At 43.5% G+C, this 19,528-nt stretch overlaps 1 protein-coding gene across 2 annotated transcripts in view; it reads right to left on the bottom strand.

The window, feature by feature from the left end:
• vaspb (vasodilator stimulated phosphoprotein b) overlaps positions 1–12,844 on the bottom strand; it is a 35,192-nt gene extending 22,348 nt beyond the window's left edge. For both annotated transcript variants that reach the window (XM_071360515.1, XM_071360516.1), the window contains exon 1: positions 12,254–12,844. In XM_071360515.1, coding sequence (XP_071216616.1) covers positions 12,254–12,258 — 5 coding nt within the window. In that variant the 5' untranslated portion in view covers positions 12,259–12,844. The remainder of the gene's footprint in view (positions 1–12,253) is intronic.
• Between the last annotated feature and the right edge of the window lie 6,684 nt (positions 12,845–19,528).

Here is a 19,528-nt window from a genome sequence, read left to right as displayed (position 1 = left end):
TTACACGCCCTTAACCAACAATGGAGTCAAGAAAATATTTACTAAATAAACACAATAATGAGGCTATATATAGGGGATACCAGTACTGAGTCAATGTGCGGGGGTACAGGTTAGTCAAGGTAATTTGTACATAAAGGGGTAAAGTGACTATGCATAGTTATTCATTGCGCATGGTGATCTTAGGCTTGTGTGAGGCTGCTCAGCCATGGAAACCCATTTTATGAAGCTCCCAAAGAAACAGTTATTGTGCTGACATTGCTTCCAGAGGCAGAACTCAGTACTGACTGTTGCAACTAGAGGTCGACCGATTATGATTTTTCAACGCCGATACCGATTATTGGAGGACCAAAAAAAGCCGATAGCGATTAATCGGCCGATTTTTATTTATTTATTTTTAATAATGACAATTACAACAATACTGAATGAACACTTATTTTAACTTAATATAATACATCAATAAAATCAATTTAGCCTCAAATAAATAATGAAACATGTTCAATTTGGTTTAAATAATGCAAAAACAAAGTGTTGGAGAAGAAAATAAAAGTGCAATATGTGCATGTAAAAAAGCTAACGTTTAAGTTCCTTGCTCAGAACATGAGAACATATGAAAGCTGGTGGTTCCTTTTAACATGAGTCTTCAATATTCCCAGGTAAGAAGTTTTAAGTTGTAGTTATTATAGGAATTATTAGGACTATTTCTCTCTATACCATTTGTATTTCATATACCTTTGACTATTGGATGTTCTTATAGGCACTTTAGTATTGCCAGTGTAACAGTATAGCTTCCGTCCCTCTCCTCGCCTCGAACCAGGAACACATCGACAACAGCCACCCTCGAAGCATCTTTACCCATCGCTCCACAAAAGCCGCGGCCCTTGCAGAGCAAGGGGAACAACTACTTCAAGGTCTCAAAGCGAGTGACGTCACTGATTGAAACGCTATTAGCGCGCAACCCGCTAACTAGCTAGCCATTTCACATCGGTTATACCAACCTAATCGCGGGAGTTGATAGGCTTGAAGTCAAACAGCTCAATGCTTGAAGCACAGCGAAGAGTTGCTGGCAAACGCACGAAAGTGCTGTTTGAATGAATGCTTACGAGCCTGCTGCTGCGTACCACCGCTCAGTCAGACTGCTCTATCAAATATCAAATCATAGACTTAATTATAACATAATAACACACAGAAATACGAGCCTTAGGTCATTAATAAGGTCAAATCCGGAAACGATCATTTCGAAAATAAAACGTTTATTCTTTCAGTGAAATACGGAACCGTTCCGTATTTTATCTAATGGATGGCATCCCTAAGTCTAAATATTGCTGTTACATTGTACAACCTTCAATGTTATGTCAAAATTATGTACAATTCTGGCAAATTAATTACGGTCTTTGTTAGGAATAAATGGTCTTCACACAGTTCACAACGAGCCAGGCGGCCCAAACTGCTGCATATACCCTGACTGCTTGCACGGAAGGCAAGAGATGTGACACAATTTCCCTAGTTAAAAGAAATTCATGTTAGCAGGCAATATTAACTAAATATGCAGGTGTAAAAATATATACTTGTGTATTGATTTTAAAGAAAGTTATTGATGTTTATGGTTAAGTACACATTGGTGCAACGACAGTGCTTTTTTCGCGAATGCGCTTGTTAAATCGTCACACGTTTGGCGAAGTAGGCTCTGATTCGATGAGAAATTAACAGGCACCGCATCGATTATATGCAACGCAGGACAAGCTAGATAAACTAGTAATATCAACCATGTGTAGCTAACTAGTGATTATGTTAAGATTCATTGTTTTTTTATAAGATAAGTTTAATGCTAGCTAGCAACTTACCTTGGCTTCTTGCTGCACTCGCGTAATAGGTAGTGCAGGCTGCCATGCAGGCTCCTCGTGGAGTGCAATGTAGTCTGCCCCAATCGTGTCCAAAAATGCCGATTACCGATTGTTATGAAAACTTGAAATCGGCCCTAATTAAATCGGCCATTCCGATTAATCGGTCGACCTCTAGTTGCAACCGAGGCCAGATGGTTTTTACACAATACGCGTTTCAGCACTCTGCGGTCCCGTTCTGTGAGCTTGTGTGGACTACCACTTCTCGGCTGAGCCGTTGTTGCTCCTAGATGTTTCCATTTCACAATAACAGCACATACAGTTGACCGGGGCAGCTCTAGCAGGGCAAAAACTGACAAACTGACTTGTTGGAATGGTGGCATCCTATGACAGTAAAATGTTGAAAGTCACTGAGCTCATCAGTAAGGCCATTCTACTGCCAATGTTTGTCTATGGAGATTGCATGGCTGTGTACCTGATTTTATACACCTGTCAGCAACGGTGTGGCTGAAATAGCTGAATCAACTAATTTGAAGGGGTGTCCACATACACATCTATACAAAAGTATGTTAAGTGCTTGCCATGTCCTGCCATTGTGCCTTGTGGTCATTCATGCCAGATAAACTGTCCAGTATAGCACATCACATCAACAGATCAATACAAAAATCGGTATTGCGCTCTAATTTGGTCACAGATACAGTCATAGCGCTCTAATTTGGTCACAGATACAGTCATATACAAATCAATAACGGTGCTCTACTCCAAAAGCTTTTTATTTTTCAGTTTATTCAGATCTCAGGAGGACTTCACACCTATTGGAAATGTGAACAAATGTTATTTCACTCATAGGTCCTCTTCCCTCTCAGCCCACTTTAAATGCTTTCAAAAACATCTCCTTTGAAGTGAGAGCTAAAACAATGAAAAGTAAAGCAACGCTAACTCGCCCTCTCAGCCTTGATAAAAATATAGACCACAGTTCCATGTCGTGGATGATGATGCAGATACCGATATCACACATTCTTAAAAGCAGAGTAGAAATAACCTGGTCCTGTCTCTCTAAGATACAGCGCACAACCTGGGACTCTCTCTAGCACCACCAGGTGAGTACACACACACAAACGACAGGGGCATAGGTGACCAACCGTGTGACCTCTTATCCAGTTTATGTACAAAAAACATCAAAACAATTGCATTAGTTTTGGCTCAAAAATGTAAGTTAAAGTTGAAGTTACCAGTGTCATCTGACAGTATTGTCCTCAATGAATTTACCCTCCAGTCAATTACAGGGCTGTCAGTGACATCACAGACTCAGTGATACCTCTGGCCCAAGTGACACTGACACACTGACACACACTGACACACAGACAGTAACTTCACTGAATAACAAGTAGTGTTAATCTCTCAAATACAACAACACAGAGCATCCTCTTCAGCGTACAGCCTAAGTAATTTAATGCTGTCCAAATAAACAGTTGTGAAGATGGATCGCATACCTCAGCCCCTTGAAGTACAGGTATTTGTAAGAGGCTAACCATATGGAGCGATTGGCTGACTACTGAAGCCCCAGACTAAAGATTGAGGAGGACCAGGGCCCCTGTGGTAATCCTTGGCCTACTGCTGGTAACTTTCCTAACTCTATCCTTCTCTCCGTCTCCCTCCCTTCCGCGTGCCTGCTCCCTCACACAGGTCCTAGCATGCTGCGACACAGACTTTAGGCTACTGCCTTTAGTCTCTCCCCTGTCAGCCACATACGCTGGCTATATTTTTTTCCTGTCTCTCTCTCTCTCAGAAGGTGTCGGACTATCATTCTCTGTCTCTTATGTTCGGCCTCAAACTCTTATGCACCAACTCTCTCACTTTCTCTTTCTCAGTCAAGTTCAAACCACTCAGCATTCTTTGCGTCAGCATTCTTTGTGTGCTGACTCATCGGTGCCTGAGATTCTCTGGAATAGGTCTCTCCAACGTTGCGGAAACGTTCCCTGGCTGTCTGGGCCAGGCCTCTGACCACTTGAAAGAGGCCGAGGAGCAAAAGCAGCATTCCAGCTCCTGAAGCGCTGTGGGGGGGTTGTGACTGGCACTCACTATGCCCTTATTTGGACCATCGAATCATCACTCTCCTCTCTGCGTTCGCTTAATTCCTTTTACATGTCGAAGCGTATCCTCCCTGAGAAGCTAAGGAGGCAGGGGAGGAGGCAAACCCCCTTGGAGAAGATCCCCCTCATTAGGGGTTGAGAGATGAAGAGAAACTCCCCACCCTCTCCCTATCTGTTGTCCAGACATGTAACCATGTCCACATCTCCAGAGAATATGCTATGGGTATGAAACTGTGCCCACCGTGCACAAAAGAGGGAGCGAGGAAGGATAGAATCTATATTGAGTTGATAACTCACTTTTATGGAGGTCTGTGAGTGCTGCATGCCTCTGGCTTGACACTTAGCATTAGCTATATATTTCACTGAACAAAAATATAACATTTAAAGTGTTGGTTTCATGACCTGAAATAAAAGATCCCTGAAATGTTCCATACGCACAAAAAGCTTCTCAAATATTGTGGAAGTCCCTGTCAGTGAGAATTTCTCCTTTGCCAAGATAATCCATCTACCTGACAGGTGTGGTATATCAATAAACTGATTAAACAGCATGATAATTACACAGGTGCACCTTGTGCTGGGGACAATAAAAGGCCACTCTAAAATGCGACAGATGTCTCAAGTTGAGGGAGCGTGCCATTGGCATGCTGACTGCAGGAATGTCCACCAGAGCTGTTGCCAGAGATTTTAATGTTAATTTCTCTACCATAAGCCGACTCCAACATCATTTTAGAGAATTTGGCAGTACGTTCAACCGGCCTCACAATCGCAGACCACATCACATGTACCCACTCCAGCCCAAGACCTCCACATACGGCTTCGTCACCTGATGGATCGTCTGAGACCAGCCACCCGGACAGCTGAAGAATCGGAGGAGTATTTCTGTCTGTAATAAATCCCTTTTGTGGGTAAAAAAAATAATAATTTGGATTGGCTGGGCTTGGCTCCCCAGTGGGTGGGCCTGGTAGCCTAGTGGTTAGAGTGTTGGACTAGTAACCGAAAGGTTGCAAGATTGACTCCCCGAGCTGACAAGGTAAAAATTAGTCAGTCATTCTGCCCCTGAACAAGGCAGTTAACCCACTGTTCCTAGGCCATCATTGAAAATAACAATTTGTTCTTAACTGACTTGCCTAGTTAAATAAAGATACAATTAAAATGTAAAAAGTGGGTAGGACTACGCCCACCCATGGCTTTGCCCATTCATGTGAAATACATAGATTAGGGCCTAATAAATGTTTTTCAATTGACTGATTTCCTTGTATGAACTGTAACTCAGTGAAATTGTTGCATTCATATTTTTGTTCAGTATAGATGCTGAGTAGTAGTAGTGGAAATTCCATTATCACTATCCTCAAAACGGGTCAAAGCTGGTCAAGACACAGGAAGTCTCATTTTCATCTTAAGTACACAATCAAATCATGTATCTATCAAATGTTGCTGTCCTACTCTTTGATGGTATGCGCGGTCTTCAAAACGGTTCAACTTGCCTCGTGGTCACTAAAGTTCATGCATGAACATGCTTATTACTTGAAAATGAAGCAATGGAACGAGGATCAGTAAGTCTACCTTTTGAATGAGGTGGTCATTTTTACAGTTACAGCCCATTGTGGACATTCAATAGGGACGATACATGAATTCACTACCCATTGAAAAGGTATCCAAATTACTAAAACCTAGAATTATTCAACATAGATATTATCAGACAGAGAGACGCAACTGGGAGATCTGAAGAGGCAACCAGTCCCGCGATAGCAGAAAAGCTGATCGTTTCGGTAAACAAGATTAGTCGCTTCGCTAACCATTCACAAAAATGTCACCCATGCAGGAAATAGTTTTTGATGCCCAATCTATTTAACCCACAGTGGCATCGCTTGAGCCTCAATATAAATCTTCCAACCAAAATATAGCTTTTATCCAGTCAATCCACTCTCAGCATCCTCATGTATGGCTGTAGGGGAAAGTCAGTAGACATGACAGAGAGAGTGCGATGGCTGTCACTATAAAACCGTTCTCCACAGACGCCCATTATGCCACATTATGGAGTGGCACTCTCCTGAACCTACTCTGTGTGTGTGTGCGTGTGTGTGTGTGTGTGCCCATTAGCAATCTGATTCAGAACAACAGTGAATCACTAGACATTAATATTTGCCTAAGGAGGAAGAGAGACTTATGAATGGAGAGACAAAGAGAAGAGGAGGAAGGGGAAATGGCAGCCTTTGCTGACCATGCATTAAATCATTACACCATGGCTACTGCAACAAGACCCAGCCTGTCTCAGCCATGGCCAGCAACCACTCCAGCAACCACTTTTAGTATCCAACATAGAGATCCTATTAAATGGCTATTCTAGGTCCTAATTCTATGGTATCCAATGCCTAGTGGTTAGTCGCTCACCTACAGCTCCACAGTGACGGTGCAATTTGTACCCTGTGTAGCTATGCTGATGCCCTGGGCTTGTTGGGACAAAGCCAACCAAGGCCTGGAGCTGCCCAGGGAACCAGAAGGAGAATATGATGACGGTTGTTCCAGAGACAACAGTGGCTCTGTGAAAGCACATTTTCCTCCTGACCTATAGCATCTATATGGATCAGCTGCAGCACTACATTTCTCCCTGATGGGATATAAAAGGAGAAACTGGGAGCATTGGGAATGAGGGATATGGGTGTGTGGAAGGATACTAGCTAGGGTGGAAGGAAGGAACTTAAATGGTAAATATGGGAGTGTCAGGCTGAATCCCAATCATCCCTTACCCTCGACCCTCCATTTGCTCATTCACGCGCCCCTCTACTATATGCACAAGTGTCCCAAACCTGAGGGAGTAGCGGCTAATTAGACCCTCTGATAGCCACTAGCACCGAGCAAGCAAGGCTGCAGGCTCCAGAGCTAAGTGCTATCCCAACACACTACGATATGTTTGGCATTTGCGCAATTTCATAGAATTGAGAGGTGTACCTAATTATATGACACGTGCGTTTGATTCAGCGTCAGTGTACCATGCTATAGGAGGGTGTAGAGGATTCTCTTGTCAGTGGCAATGAACAAAGCCCTATTGTTGCTTCCGGTTTACCATGCCCTACCCACCATTCTACAGACGCCTAGACTGTATACATTTGAGTAACACCTCTGAACAAAGAGGGGGGGATATTGTAATCTAGATGCTTAGTAATAGAAGAAAACCCACAACAACCACCAAGGAAACTGGATTTGGCCCTATTGAGACAATAGAAGGTTTTGTACATTGTGCACTGCTTCTAATCCCAAGGCAGGCCCCCACATAAAGGCCTATTTATTTGCCCTAGAACAAGTAGCACCGATGGGGGTAAATTGTTATGGGGGAATGGTGATCAGGTGTTGACATAAAAGGACAGTAGCGTTAAATGGGAGAGCTTGTGATAATGCATGGCACAGATTGCTCGGCCACAGCGACATTCAGTGTTAATGTATAAATGATGCGCAAAGTATTTTTGGGTGAATACTACCACACGGTCTCTCATTGTGGTGAGGGAGAATCCCATTGATTTTTGTACAGGGAACCCACCTGAATGTACTTTCATGAACAAAGGAATTAAGGAAATAGTTTACTTACGGAGACATAAAAATCACCATACCAACATACACCAAATGATTAGTGATGACAAATACACAACGACGTTGTGCCATAAAATTCTTAACTACATGATTACAGCAATGAATGTTACTAATGACTGTGTCAAACAGAGACAAAGTTAGACAAACACCAGGCATAATAGCTCCTGACTCCTCAACCAGGAGTCACAGGGTCAAAAGATCACTGATGATGGTAGAGGGGGAGGGGAGGGTAGCAAGTGGAATACCCTCCCTGTGAGTCTACATTAGCCACCGGCTTCCAGTCTGGCCTCCATAGCCCTTCCAGTCTGGCCTCCATAGCCCTTCCAGTCTGGCCTCCATAGCCCTTCCAGTCTGGCCTCCATAGCTCATTTCAATACAGTCAGGCAGACAAAGAATGATGTGAGAGAAATAAAAGGAGACTGTGGGTGAGTCAGAATCGGTGTTCTTGCTTTTAAGTAGATCAATACTACATGTGCTCAGCATGGAGAGTGACAGGGGAACATTTTAAAAACTGATGAGAGCAGCCTTCTATTACTCTAAACACACAAGGCGCCAGGTAGCCTAGCGGTTAAGAGAGTTGGGCCAGTAATCGAGCAAGACATTTAACCCAAATTGCTCCTGTAAGTCGCTCTGGATAAGAGTGTCTGCTAAATGACTAAAATATTGAAGAAAAAAATAAAAGGTATGTGCGCAGCGTGGAGAGAGTGAAAGGGGAAAATGTCAAACTGGCAAGAGCTGTTGCTTGTAGACATACAGTATATACACTGCTCAAAAAAATGAAGGGAACACTTAAACAACACAATGTAACTCCAAGTCAATCACACTTCTGTGAAATCAAACTGTCCACTTAGGAAGCAACACTGATTGACAATAAATGTCACATGCTGTTGTGCAAATGGAATAGACAAAAGGTGGAAATTATAGGCAATTAGCAAGACACCCCCAATAAAGGAGTGGTTCTGCAGGTGGTGACCACAGACCACTTCTCAGTTCCTATGCTTCCTGGCTGATGTTTTGGTCACTTTTGAATGCTGGCGGTGCTTTCACTCTAGTGGTAGCATGAGACGGAGTCTAAAACCCACACAAGTGGCTCAGGTAGTGCAGCTCATCCAGGATGGCACATCAATGCGAGCTGTGGCAAGAAGGTTTGCCGTGTCTGTCAGCGTAGTGTCCAGAGCATGGAGGCGCTACCAGGAGACAGGCCAGTACATCAGGAGACGTGGAGGAGGCCGTAGGAGGGCAACAACCCAGCAGCAGCAGTACCGAGATGAGATCCTCAGACCCCTTGTGAGACCATATGCTGACACATGCACATTTGTGGCCTGCTGGAGGTCATTTTGCAGGGCTCTGGCAGTGCTCCTCCTTGCACAAAGGCGGCGGTAGCGGTCCTGAAAATATTTGGCATAGGTCCTCAGATCGTCAAAAGGTTCTACAGCTGCACCATCGAGAGCATCCTCCGACCGCAAGGCACTACAGAGGGTAGTGAGTACGGCCCAGTACTACACTGGGGCCAAGCTTCCTGCCATCCAGGACCTATATACTCGGCGGTGTCAGAAGAAGGCCCAAAAAATTCATAGACTCCAGCCACCCTAGTCATAGACTGTTCTCTCTGCTACCGCACGGCAAGCGGTAAAGGTGCACCAATTCGAGGTCCAAAAGGCTTCTTAACAGCTTCTACCCCTAAGCCATAAGACTCCTCAACAGCTAATCAAAGGGCTACCCAGACCCCTCTTTTACACTGCTGCTACTCTCCGTTTATAATCTTTGCATAGTCACTAACTCTACCTACATGTACTTATTACCTCAATTGCCTCAACTGACCCATGCCCCTGCAAATTAACTCTGTACCCCCTGTATATAGCCTCACTTGTTCATTTTACTGCTGCTGTTTAATTATTTGTTACTTTTATTTTCTATTAATCTTTTTTTTACTTAACACTTTTTTCTTAACGCATTGTTAGTTAAAGGCTTGTAAGTAAGCATTCCAACTGTAAGATCTACCCCTGCTGTATTCGGTGCATGTGACATAAAATTTATTTGATCCGCAAAACCCAGATTTGCCCGTCGGACTGCCAGGCGGTGAAGTGTGATTCATCACTCCAGAGAACATGTTTCCACTGAGTCCAATGGTGGCGAGCTTTACCACCACTCCAGCCGACATTTGGCATTGTGCATGGTGATCTGAGGCTTGTGAGCGGCTGCTCAGCCATGGAAACCTATTTTATGAAGCTCCCAACGAACAGTTCTTCCAGAGGCAGTTTGGAACTCGGTAGTGAATGTTGCAACAGAGGACAGACAATTTTTACACGTTATGCGCTTCAGCACTCTGCGGTCCCGTTCTGTGAGCTTGTGTGGACTACCACTTCTCGGTTGAGCCGTTGTTGCTCCTAGACGTTTCCATTTCACAATAACAGCACTTACAGTCACTTACATCTCTAGCAGGGCAGAAATTGACAAACTGACTTGTTGGAAAGGTAGCATCCTATGACGGTGCCACGTTGAACGTCACTGAGCTCTTCAGTAAGGCCATTCGACTGCCAATGTTTGTCTGGAGATTGCATGGCTGTGTGCTCAATCTTATACACCTGTCAGCAACGGTTGTGGCTGATATAGCCAAATCCACTAATTTGAAGAGGTGTCCATATACTTTTGTATATATATTTTTATTTATTTATTTCACCTTTATTTAACCAGGTAGGCAAGTTGAGAACACGTTATCATTTACAATTGCGTGTAAGTAACCGTGTTGCGCTTAACTCAAATGGAAGGCAGTCAATTCAGGAAGTGGTTTGATTAAAAAATTCTGACATGTTTTTACTTTCGAAATAAAAAGTTTGTACTTTTCAGTTTACTGAGAAGTCATTGCAAACGAATTCCCTTTTTTCGATTGTTGAATTGTAATTTCTGTTTACTTCCAAAATGGACTGCCTTCAATTCAAATTGACTCCAATCATGGTAAGTAAGCATTTCACCGTAAGGTCTACCTACACCTGTTGTATTTGGCACATGTGACATAAAATTTGATTTGGTTTCAACACAGCGCATGGAATGACTTGTTAGATCAAATGTGGCATTTTCACAACCACCTTACACCTGAAGGGTGTCCTGTGTAGGCCTACTGTATGCTAGCCCAGCCCAGGGGGGAGTCAGTTAGTACCAGACACCTGGAGCGAGTCACAGCAGGCGTCACTTTGATAACAATGAATCCTCCAGCTGCCATTAATGAAGACTGATTTATTTCCTGTGCGTCAGTGTGCATACAGTCAGAGAAAAACATGGAGGAAACGGGCCAGAAAGGGTCAGCTTATTATGTTTATAGGGAGAATGTATGCAAAGCCAGGGTGGACAGAGAACATGTAACAAACTGCCTTGGATATATTGACTGAGGTTTCTATTTATTAGATTTGGGTCAGCTCAGGATCTAGGGCTAGGCCTACCTATATTGGGAGAAACCATGGAACATTTAACCAGTTGGCTGCACTTCTGTGTCAACATTCAAATACGGTAGACTATGCTGGAGGACAATGAACTTGATGTGACCGACAACATTACATTCCTCACCCATTATGTAAGCAAGGTAAATGACATGACCTCTTTAGGTGGGGCCGGAGCCCATTCATTTAGGAGGCTTAGAGGTGAGTGTTGGTTTTAACAAAGTAAATCAAAGTGATCAGCAACAGGTTAAAAACAATACAAGGCCTTACTTGCCCAAATAGGTTTTACAAAAGCAGTGGGAGATTCAAGATTGGTTAAAGATAAAGAACTTGTTGCACAGGTTATGGAAACACTACAAATATACCTTGTGGATAGAGTCAGAGTATACAGATGTACATATGCCCAGGTCATTTGCGAGGGGCCATTGTGTTTGAATCAGAAGGAAAAAAATTACATTCCAGAAAAGCCTAACCAGTGTCTGCTTCAAAGCATGTAATTGCCAACTGCACAAGCTTCAACAGGATGTGGAATTTGTAGACTGGAGTGTTCCATGCTCGGCGCAATTTGGTTCCGTGTACAGCCCTGGTTGGCCAACTACTAGAGGGAAAAAATAGAGACCTTGCATGGATACGTGGTGTTATACGGCAAGCCAGCTGACCAGACAGCTACATGCCTAACTTACACAGAGTGCTCAACCACAGGGCACCATTGCAGATAGCAGCAGTCCCATTTCCCAAATAGGCCACAATAAATCTTGATTTCATGATAAACCTAAAATCACTACGGGACACATTGTCATTCAAGTAAAGTACAAGTTACCCGCTCTAATGCCCTCTGGGCCTAATGTACTGGAATTAGGCCACTAAACAATATGTTCAACTATGACAGAGCAACAGGCTACTACTGTATGACAAGGGGACAGATTCATATACATTTTTGACTGACACCAGACAGACACAGCGCTCTAGCTTGCACTTCTCTGATTCTTCTCTCACTCAGCCCCGTTCCAAAATTCAACTGTGCTACAAAGTGAAACATTGTATTAGGTATTCTACATTGAAACAAGTTGGTCTAGTCTGGCGGTCACTTTAATAATGACATGTTTAGTCTATCTTGAGTCCAAACTAGACTACCGAAACAGTTCGAGATCTATCGGTGTTACATGATAAATCATGTGATAGGCTCCAAACAAAAACGTGCACCGTCCATGCTCGAGCACTACAAGCGCACAAAACTGTTGTATTGTAGTTCCAAAACAAAATAAACACAATGAACAGATCGATCAGATTTGACCCGCTTTACCTCATTGTTAGGCGAGAATAGAGATCCACTCCGATGCAGTTTTTTCGGCTTCAGATCTGAGCCCGGTTCAAAAGCAAAACAATTAAATAAAAGACGACGATATCGGCGAGATACACATGTATCTACCCGCAAAGGGGTAGCCTACGATCCACAAGCAGGATAAAGATAAGCACACCTCGACGATTTCCTGGTTTCGGAGAGAGGGGTTGAAAGGCTGGATACAGTAGCGGAGCGCGCTTATCAACTCCAATCAGGATCCGAGACTCATCTCTCCTTTCTAAACAGGCTACCATAAACCGTGCCAGGACAAACTAAAGTCTCTTTCTTATTTTTGTCAAAGTGGGAAATCCTCTTGATCGGTAATGCTGTGAACCTTCTCTAGACCTTTGTCCTGGTCTGCGTAATTTCGTTGGTGTTTAAACCAGCTTTTAACTCGAAGTAGGTTTTCATTCCATGTTCACCGGCCCCTCCTCTCTGTAGTTAGAAAATAGGTCCTTGCTATCTGGGATCATTGGGACGTCCCTACCCCCCCATTGAAGTGGACATTTTAAAACGGTTAATGTTTGGTTTTTGGGAGTGATGTCCATGTCCCAAGGATGCCGGATTGCACTAACCTTTGAAAAAAATCCACACCACTCTGCCTTTCCCTAGTGGTTGAAAGGCATAACTCCAATTCGGGTATTCAAGGTTGATAGAAAGTTGGGAAAAAACTGTATTTATAATTATTTAAGCAACATAGGCCTGTTGGACTAAACGAGACTGCCCTATAATCAACGTTGTGCACATGTGAATAGTGGTGAGACAACAAATAGTTTAAGAAACTAGTTGTAGACTGTATGTAGGCAAAACAAATATATATATATATATATATATATATATATATATATACAGTAAATCACAAAAGTGAGTACACCCCTCACATTTTTGTAAATATTTGAGTATATCTTTTCATGTGACAACACTGAAGAAATGACACTTTGCTACAATGTAAAGTAGTGAGTATACAGCTTGTATAACAGTGTAAATTTGCTGTCCCCTCAAAATAACTCAACACACAGCCATTAATGTCTAAACCGCTGGCAACAAAAGTGAGTACACCCCTAAGTGAAAATGTCCAAATTGGGCCCAAAGTGTCAATATTTTGTGTGGCCACCATCATTTTCCAGCACTGCCTTAACCCTCTTGGGCATGGAGTTCACCAGAGCTTCACAGGTTGCCACTGGAGTCCTCTTCCACTCCTCCATGACGACATCACGGAGTTGGTGGATGTTAGAGACCTTGCACTCCTCCACCTTCCGTTTGAGGATGCCCCACAGATGCTCAATAGGGTTTAGTTCTGGAGACATGCTTGGCCAGTCCATCACCTTCACCCTCAGCTTCTTTAGCAAGGCAGTGGTCGTCTTGGAGGTGTGTTTGGGGTCGTTATCATGTTGGAATACTGCCCTGTGGCCCAGTCTCCAAAGGGAGGGGATCATGCTCTGCTTCAGTATGTCACAGTACATGTTGGCATTCATGGTTCCCTCAATGAACTGTAGCTCCCCAGTGCCGGCAGCACTCATGCAGCCCCAGACCATGACACTCCCACCACCATGCTTGACTGTAGGCAAGACACACTTGTCTTTGTACTCCTCACCTGGTTGCCGCCACACACGCTTGACACCATCTGAACTAAATAAGTTTATCTTGGTCTCATCAGACCACAGGACATGGTTCCAGTAATCCATGTCCTTAGTCTGCTTGTCTTCAGCAAACTGTTTGAGGGCTTTCTTGTGCATCATCTTTAGAAGAGGCTTCCTTCTGGGACGACAGCCATGCAGACCAATTTGATGCAGTGTACGGCGTATGGTCTGACAGGCTGACCCCCCACCCCTTCAACCTCTGCAGCAATGCTGGCAGCACTCATACGTCTATTTCCCAAAGACAACCTCTGGATATGACGCTGAGCACGTGCACTCAACTTCTTTGGTCGACCATGGCGAGGCCTGTTCTGAGTGGAACCTGTCCAGTTAAACCGCTGTGTGGTCTTGGCCACTGTGCTGCAGCTCAGTTTCAGGGTCTTGGCAATCTTCTTATAGCCCAGGCCATCTTTATGTAGAACAACAATTCTTTTTTTCAGATCCTCAGAGAGTTCTTTGCCATGAGGTGCCATGTTGAACTTCCAGTGACCAGTCAGTATAAGGGAGTGTGAGAGCGATAACACCAAATTTAACACACCTGGCCCCATTCACACCTGAGACCTTGTAACACTAACGAGTCACATGACACCGGGGAGGGAAAATGGCTAATTGGGCCCAATTTGGACATTTTCACTTAGGGGTGTACTCACTTTTGTTGCCAGCGGTTTAGACATTAATGGCTGTGTGTTGAGTTATTTTGAGGGGACAGCAAATTTACACTGTTATACAAGCTGTACACTCACTACTTTACATTGTAGCAAAGTGTCATTTCTTCAGTGTTGTCACATGAAAAGATATACTCAAATATTTACAAAAATGTGAGGGGTGTACTCACTTTTGTGATATACTATATATAAATATATATATATATATATATATATATATATTGCCACATAGGTGCAGTGAACTGTGTAGGTCAGGCATAGTAGTACTGCGCCCCTGGAGCAAATTATGGTTATGTGGCTTGCTCAAGGGCACATTGACAGATTTTTCACCCTGCCAGCTCAGGTATTCAAACTGGCAACCTTTCGTTTACTGGCCAAACGCTCTTACCGCTAGGCTACCTGCCACCACCTTAGGCCTTCTAACTTCATAAATAATGAAGGAGGAAGATAATGGGAAAGAATATAGCGAATTATACAGTGCTGTCACCACCATGATATCTTGCACTGCATTCCTAAAACTTCTTGAGCGATACTGTAGCATTTTTCTCCTTATGGGGGAGAGGGAACTGGAGCAGAAGAGGAAGGAATGCATTATGTCTCAATGGCATGTGTAAACATCTGAAGCACTGGTAGGCCTGAACACACACGACAGCTGTCTACAGAGCAACTGTCAGCCTGTCACACAATTTGAGCTCCCTCCATTCAATCTGCTGTCTGCTGGCCACTACTGAAACTGCACCCAAAAATAGAGTACACATTTTCAAGCAATTATATAAACTCATGTTAATTATATAATCAGATTTTCCCCATCCAAGCATGTAATTTTGTGGGAAACTGGTGAGAAAATGAAAATGTTTGTGCCAAAGACTATTCTACTCCCAGAAAGTGGTTCACCTAGAACTAGACTGTGCTGTAATGTTAGGATTCTCCCGTCCTGTCCTCTGTACCACTTTTCCACAGTGTGACGTCATCTCTCTCCATAGTTGGCACAGTTTCACATGGGACCTGTTGGACTTGGACACAAGTGATTAGATAATATGAGAGTTAGATTAAGGTAGAGACCAAGGTTATGTTAGAGTGGCTGGACAGTGAGAGATAAGTGGAAGACCCAGGTACATTAGGTGTGTGTGTGTGAGAGAGAGTTTGTGCCCTCTTTTTAGAGAGGGCATTATGTAAACAGGAATCTAGTTTACTGCATTATAGGACTGTAGCAAAAATGAGAGGAGAAGAGATTGAAACTGAGTCTGGAAAACAATGTGAATGGTGGTGGAGGCAAGGGGTTGAGTACTAATCATTTTAATAAGGATTAATATGGGTCATGGATTATTTCACTGTGCATAATAGATAAAATTTTCTTATGAAAAGGAGTGTGTGTGTTTGGACAGGAGAGTGGGAGAGAGAGGGGGGGGGGGTAGAGAGATCTGGGCTGGTCGCCAGGCTGAGGGAAGCTAAAGAAATGTAGCCCAAATGAGCTGACTAGGTCTCTGAGCTCTACTAGGGGAAATGGGGAGGATGACCTAAGGCACAAATATGTAAGTCACAGCACAGTGGAAGAAGATAGGTCTATGTTAAGGAGGATTTAGAGCTGAAACTCATACTTTTTTATTTGTGAGTACAATGCTTTATCAAACCTTAGCGGTTTGTCCCTCTTCAACTGTTTGCCTGGTCTGTAGACTGGTGGTGTTTGACAGGTATTGAGTGTTGCTCAGCATTTTGCACTCATGTAGCCTGCAGTAGTTAAAAGTTTAAGCACGCCCTCTACTGGGCGGCCAAACAAAATACAGTACTATTATACGCCGCTAGATGGCGGAAGATACTACATGTTTTTATTAAGAGGATAATTATTTTATGGGTTAATATTGATAATGAAGTGTAGGCCTACTATTTTGTTTGAGAAAAAAATATTCCAGTCAGTTTGTATACATAAACTATATTTGTTGCTATGTAGTCTATAGTTGCGCCCTTATCTGATTTATCAGGAAAAAGAACACATAGCTCAACATAGCTGGCGTGGCCATGTATCAGTACACATTGTATCTCCACATTTCCCTTTAGTCTGCCAATAACATACAGTATGTGATGTATTTGTATTAAAACTCCTATATGTCGGCCTAATTTTAAATTAACAAAAAATTATTCAATAATGATGTGTGGGGGTAGCAGCATTTTTTCTTTCACTGGGATGAGGTGACCTCAAGTGGGATGAGGTGACCTCAAGTGTGTTTGTGTATGTCACAGTAGGTTGGTGGCACCTTCATTGGGGAGGACTGGGTCGTGGTAATGGCTGGAGCAGAATATGTGGTATCAAATATTCCATTTGCTCCGTTCCAGCCATTATGTTGGGCCGTCCTCCACTGCTGTGTTTACAGAGTTGATACTCTCTGTCACTCTTTCTCCACATGCCTCGTGGCACTGATACCACGACCATGGATCTGCTTGGAAACAAACTGCAGCGGTTCAGGTTACCAGGCAAGATCGATGGCGAGTGTGAGCCGCACGCTGGATGAGGGTGTCGCGTTGCGCGGAGGGGAGAGTATCGATGCTAGGTTGATCGCTATCATAATCACACTTCCCCTCTTATCGCGCCTTCTGCTCCAGCTGCCTACTGAATAAAACATCCTCCTTCCTGCTGAAGAGTCACACCCCAAAATCTGGAGGGAAATGTTCAAGAAGTCTCACTCATGCGTAAAGACACATGGCACCCTTTTCTATAACTCATTAGGAATGAATGAATGAATAGGTGTGCATGCTTTTCACTAAACAGAACACTCAAGAGATTGAAAATACTGTATTATCGGTGCTGACATTAACTGCTGCAGACAGAGACCAAAAAAGAGAAATAGGAATGTTTCTCCCATCTCCGATCAGGAAAATAATGAGTTGGCCTACAGATTACAAAGACAAGGATGAGGGGGGTTAGTTTGAGTTTTATCCAAGTTCGTGTCATGTATCTTCTCCCTCTGACACACACATCCCAGAAGGCTTCACCTGAGGGCTATAAATCAGAGACAGAGAACTGCCCCCCCCCCCACACAAAGAGACACCACAGGTGCAGTGGCCCTTAGGGCAAGCAATTTAACAGGGAGAGGGGGTGGGGGGCATGAAGAGGATGTATTTGCCCAAGATATGTTCCCTCATATGTGGGAGACCTGGAGGACAGCCCCAGGCTTGGAAGGACTGGGTGGGCCAAAAAGAGCATGGGAAAACTCTCAAAAGAACATGTGTGATGCAGTACCATGAGTAAGAATGAAGTAGCTATGGGAATAGAGAAGCACAACAATAGTTATAGTCATCTATAAGAGGACTCGCCTCAATGGAAAATATGGAATAGGAATCAACACATAAGACTGAATGAGATCTAGGCTAAGATGCATATAGGTGACTGAGATTCCCATCTTGCTTCTGACTGCTCTGCAAACGTGTTTAAATTCCAAAGCACATTCAATTAAACTTAAATGAAAATGGCATCAATTTCACAACATTCAAGATGGGAAAAGCAAACAAATAGCTTCCAGAAAATTACCTGGTTATTTTTGGGAAAAGGAAGTATTGGCAAAATTCATCAATGTTCATGTATCATGTCCCTCCTCCTCTGGGACTCAAGTTAAGAGGATGTCAATCAATAAGACATAATGAGATTTATGTATAACTAACTGTGCTGCTCTTTATGCCCAGCAGGGAATACTTTGTGACCTTTGAACAAACCTAAAGAGCCATGCACAGTCTTAATTCAGACAACAGATGATTTAAAAGAGTCCTGTAAATTGAGAATGATTGTGCTCTTGCACATACATTGCATTCGGAAAGTCTTCAGACCCCTTGACTTTTTCCACACTTTGTTACGTTACAGCCTTATTCTAAAATGGATTAAAGAAAAAACAAATCCTCATCAACACACACACACAATACCCCTTAATGACAGTGAAAAAAGGTTTCGACATTTTTGCAAATGTATTAAAAATAAAACAGAAATACCTTATTTACGTAAGTATTCAGACCCTTTGCTATGAGACTCGAAATTGAGCTCAGATGCATCCGGTTTCCATTGATCATCCTTGAGATGTTTTTACAATTTTGATTACTGTGGTAAAATTAAATTAATTAGACATGATTTGGAAAGGCACACACCGGTCCCACAGCTGACAGTGCAAAGTCAGAGTAAAAAACCAAGCCATGAGGTTGAAGTAATTGTCCATAGAGCTCCGAGACAGAACTAGCTCTGTGGAAGGGTACCAAAACATTTCTGCAGCATTTAAGATCTTAAATGGAAGAAGTTTGGAACCACTAAGACTCTTCCTAGAGCTGGCCGCCCAGCCAAACTGAGCAATCAGGGGAGAAGGGCCTTTGTCAGGGAGGTGACCAAGTACCCGATGGTCACTCTGACAGTGCTCCAGAGGTCCTCTGTGGAGATGAGAGAACCTTCCAGAAGGACAACCATCTCTGCAGCACCACTAATCAGTCCTTTATGGTAGAGGCCAGACAGAAGCCACTCCTCAGTAAAAGGCACATGACAGCCCACGGAGTTTGCCAAAAGGCACCTAAAGGACTCTCAGGCCATGAGAAACAAGATTCTCTAGTCTGATGAAACCAAGATTGAACTCTTTGTACTGAATGACAAGCGTCACGTCTGGAGGAAACCTGGCACCATCCCGCCGGTGAAGCATGGTGGTGGCAGAATCATGCTGTGGGGATGTTTTTCAGCGGCAGGGACTGGGAGACTAGTCAGAATCGAGGGAAAGATTAACAGAGCAAAGTACAGAGAGATCCTTCATGAAAACCTGCTCCAGAGTGCTCAGGACCTCAGACTGGGGCGAAGTTTCACCTCCCAACAGCACAACGACCTTTAGCACACAGCCAAGACAATGCAGGAGTGGCTTTGGGACAAGTCTCTGAATGTCCTTGAGTGGCCCTGCCAGAGTCCGGACTTGAACCCG

The sequence above is a fragment of the Salvelinus alpinus genome, chromosome 22 (assembly GCF_045679555.1).
Source record: "Salvelinus alpinus chromosome 22, SLU_Salpinus.1, whole genome shotgun sequence".
NCBI classification, from domain to species: domain Eukaryota; kingdom Metazoa; phylum Chordata; class Actinopteri; order Salmoniformes; family Salmonidae; genus Salvelinus; species Salvelinus alpinus.
The sequence above is the reverse complement of the archived record's forward strand: the minus strand, read 5'-3'. Positions and strand labels throughout refer to the sequence as shown.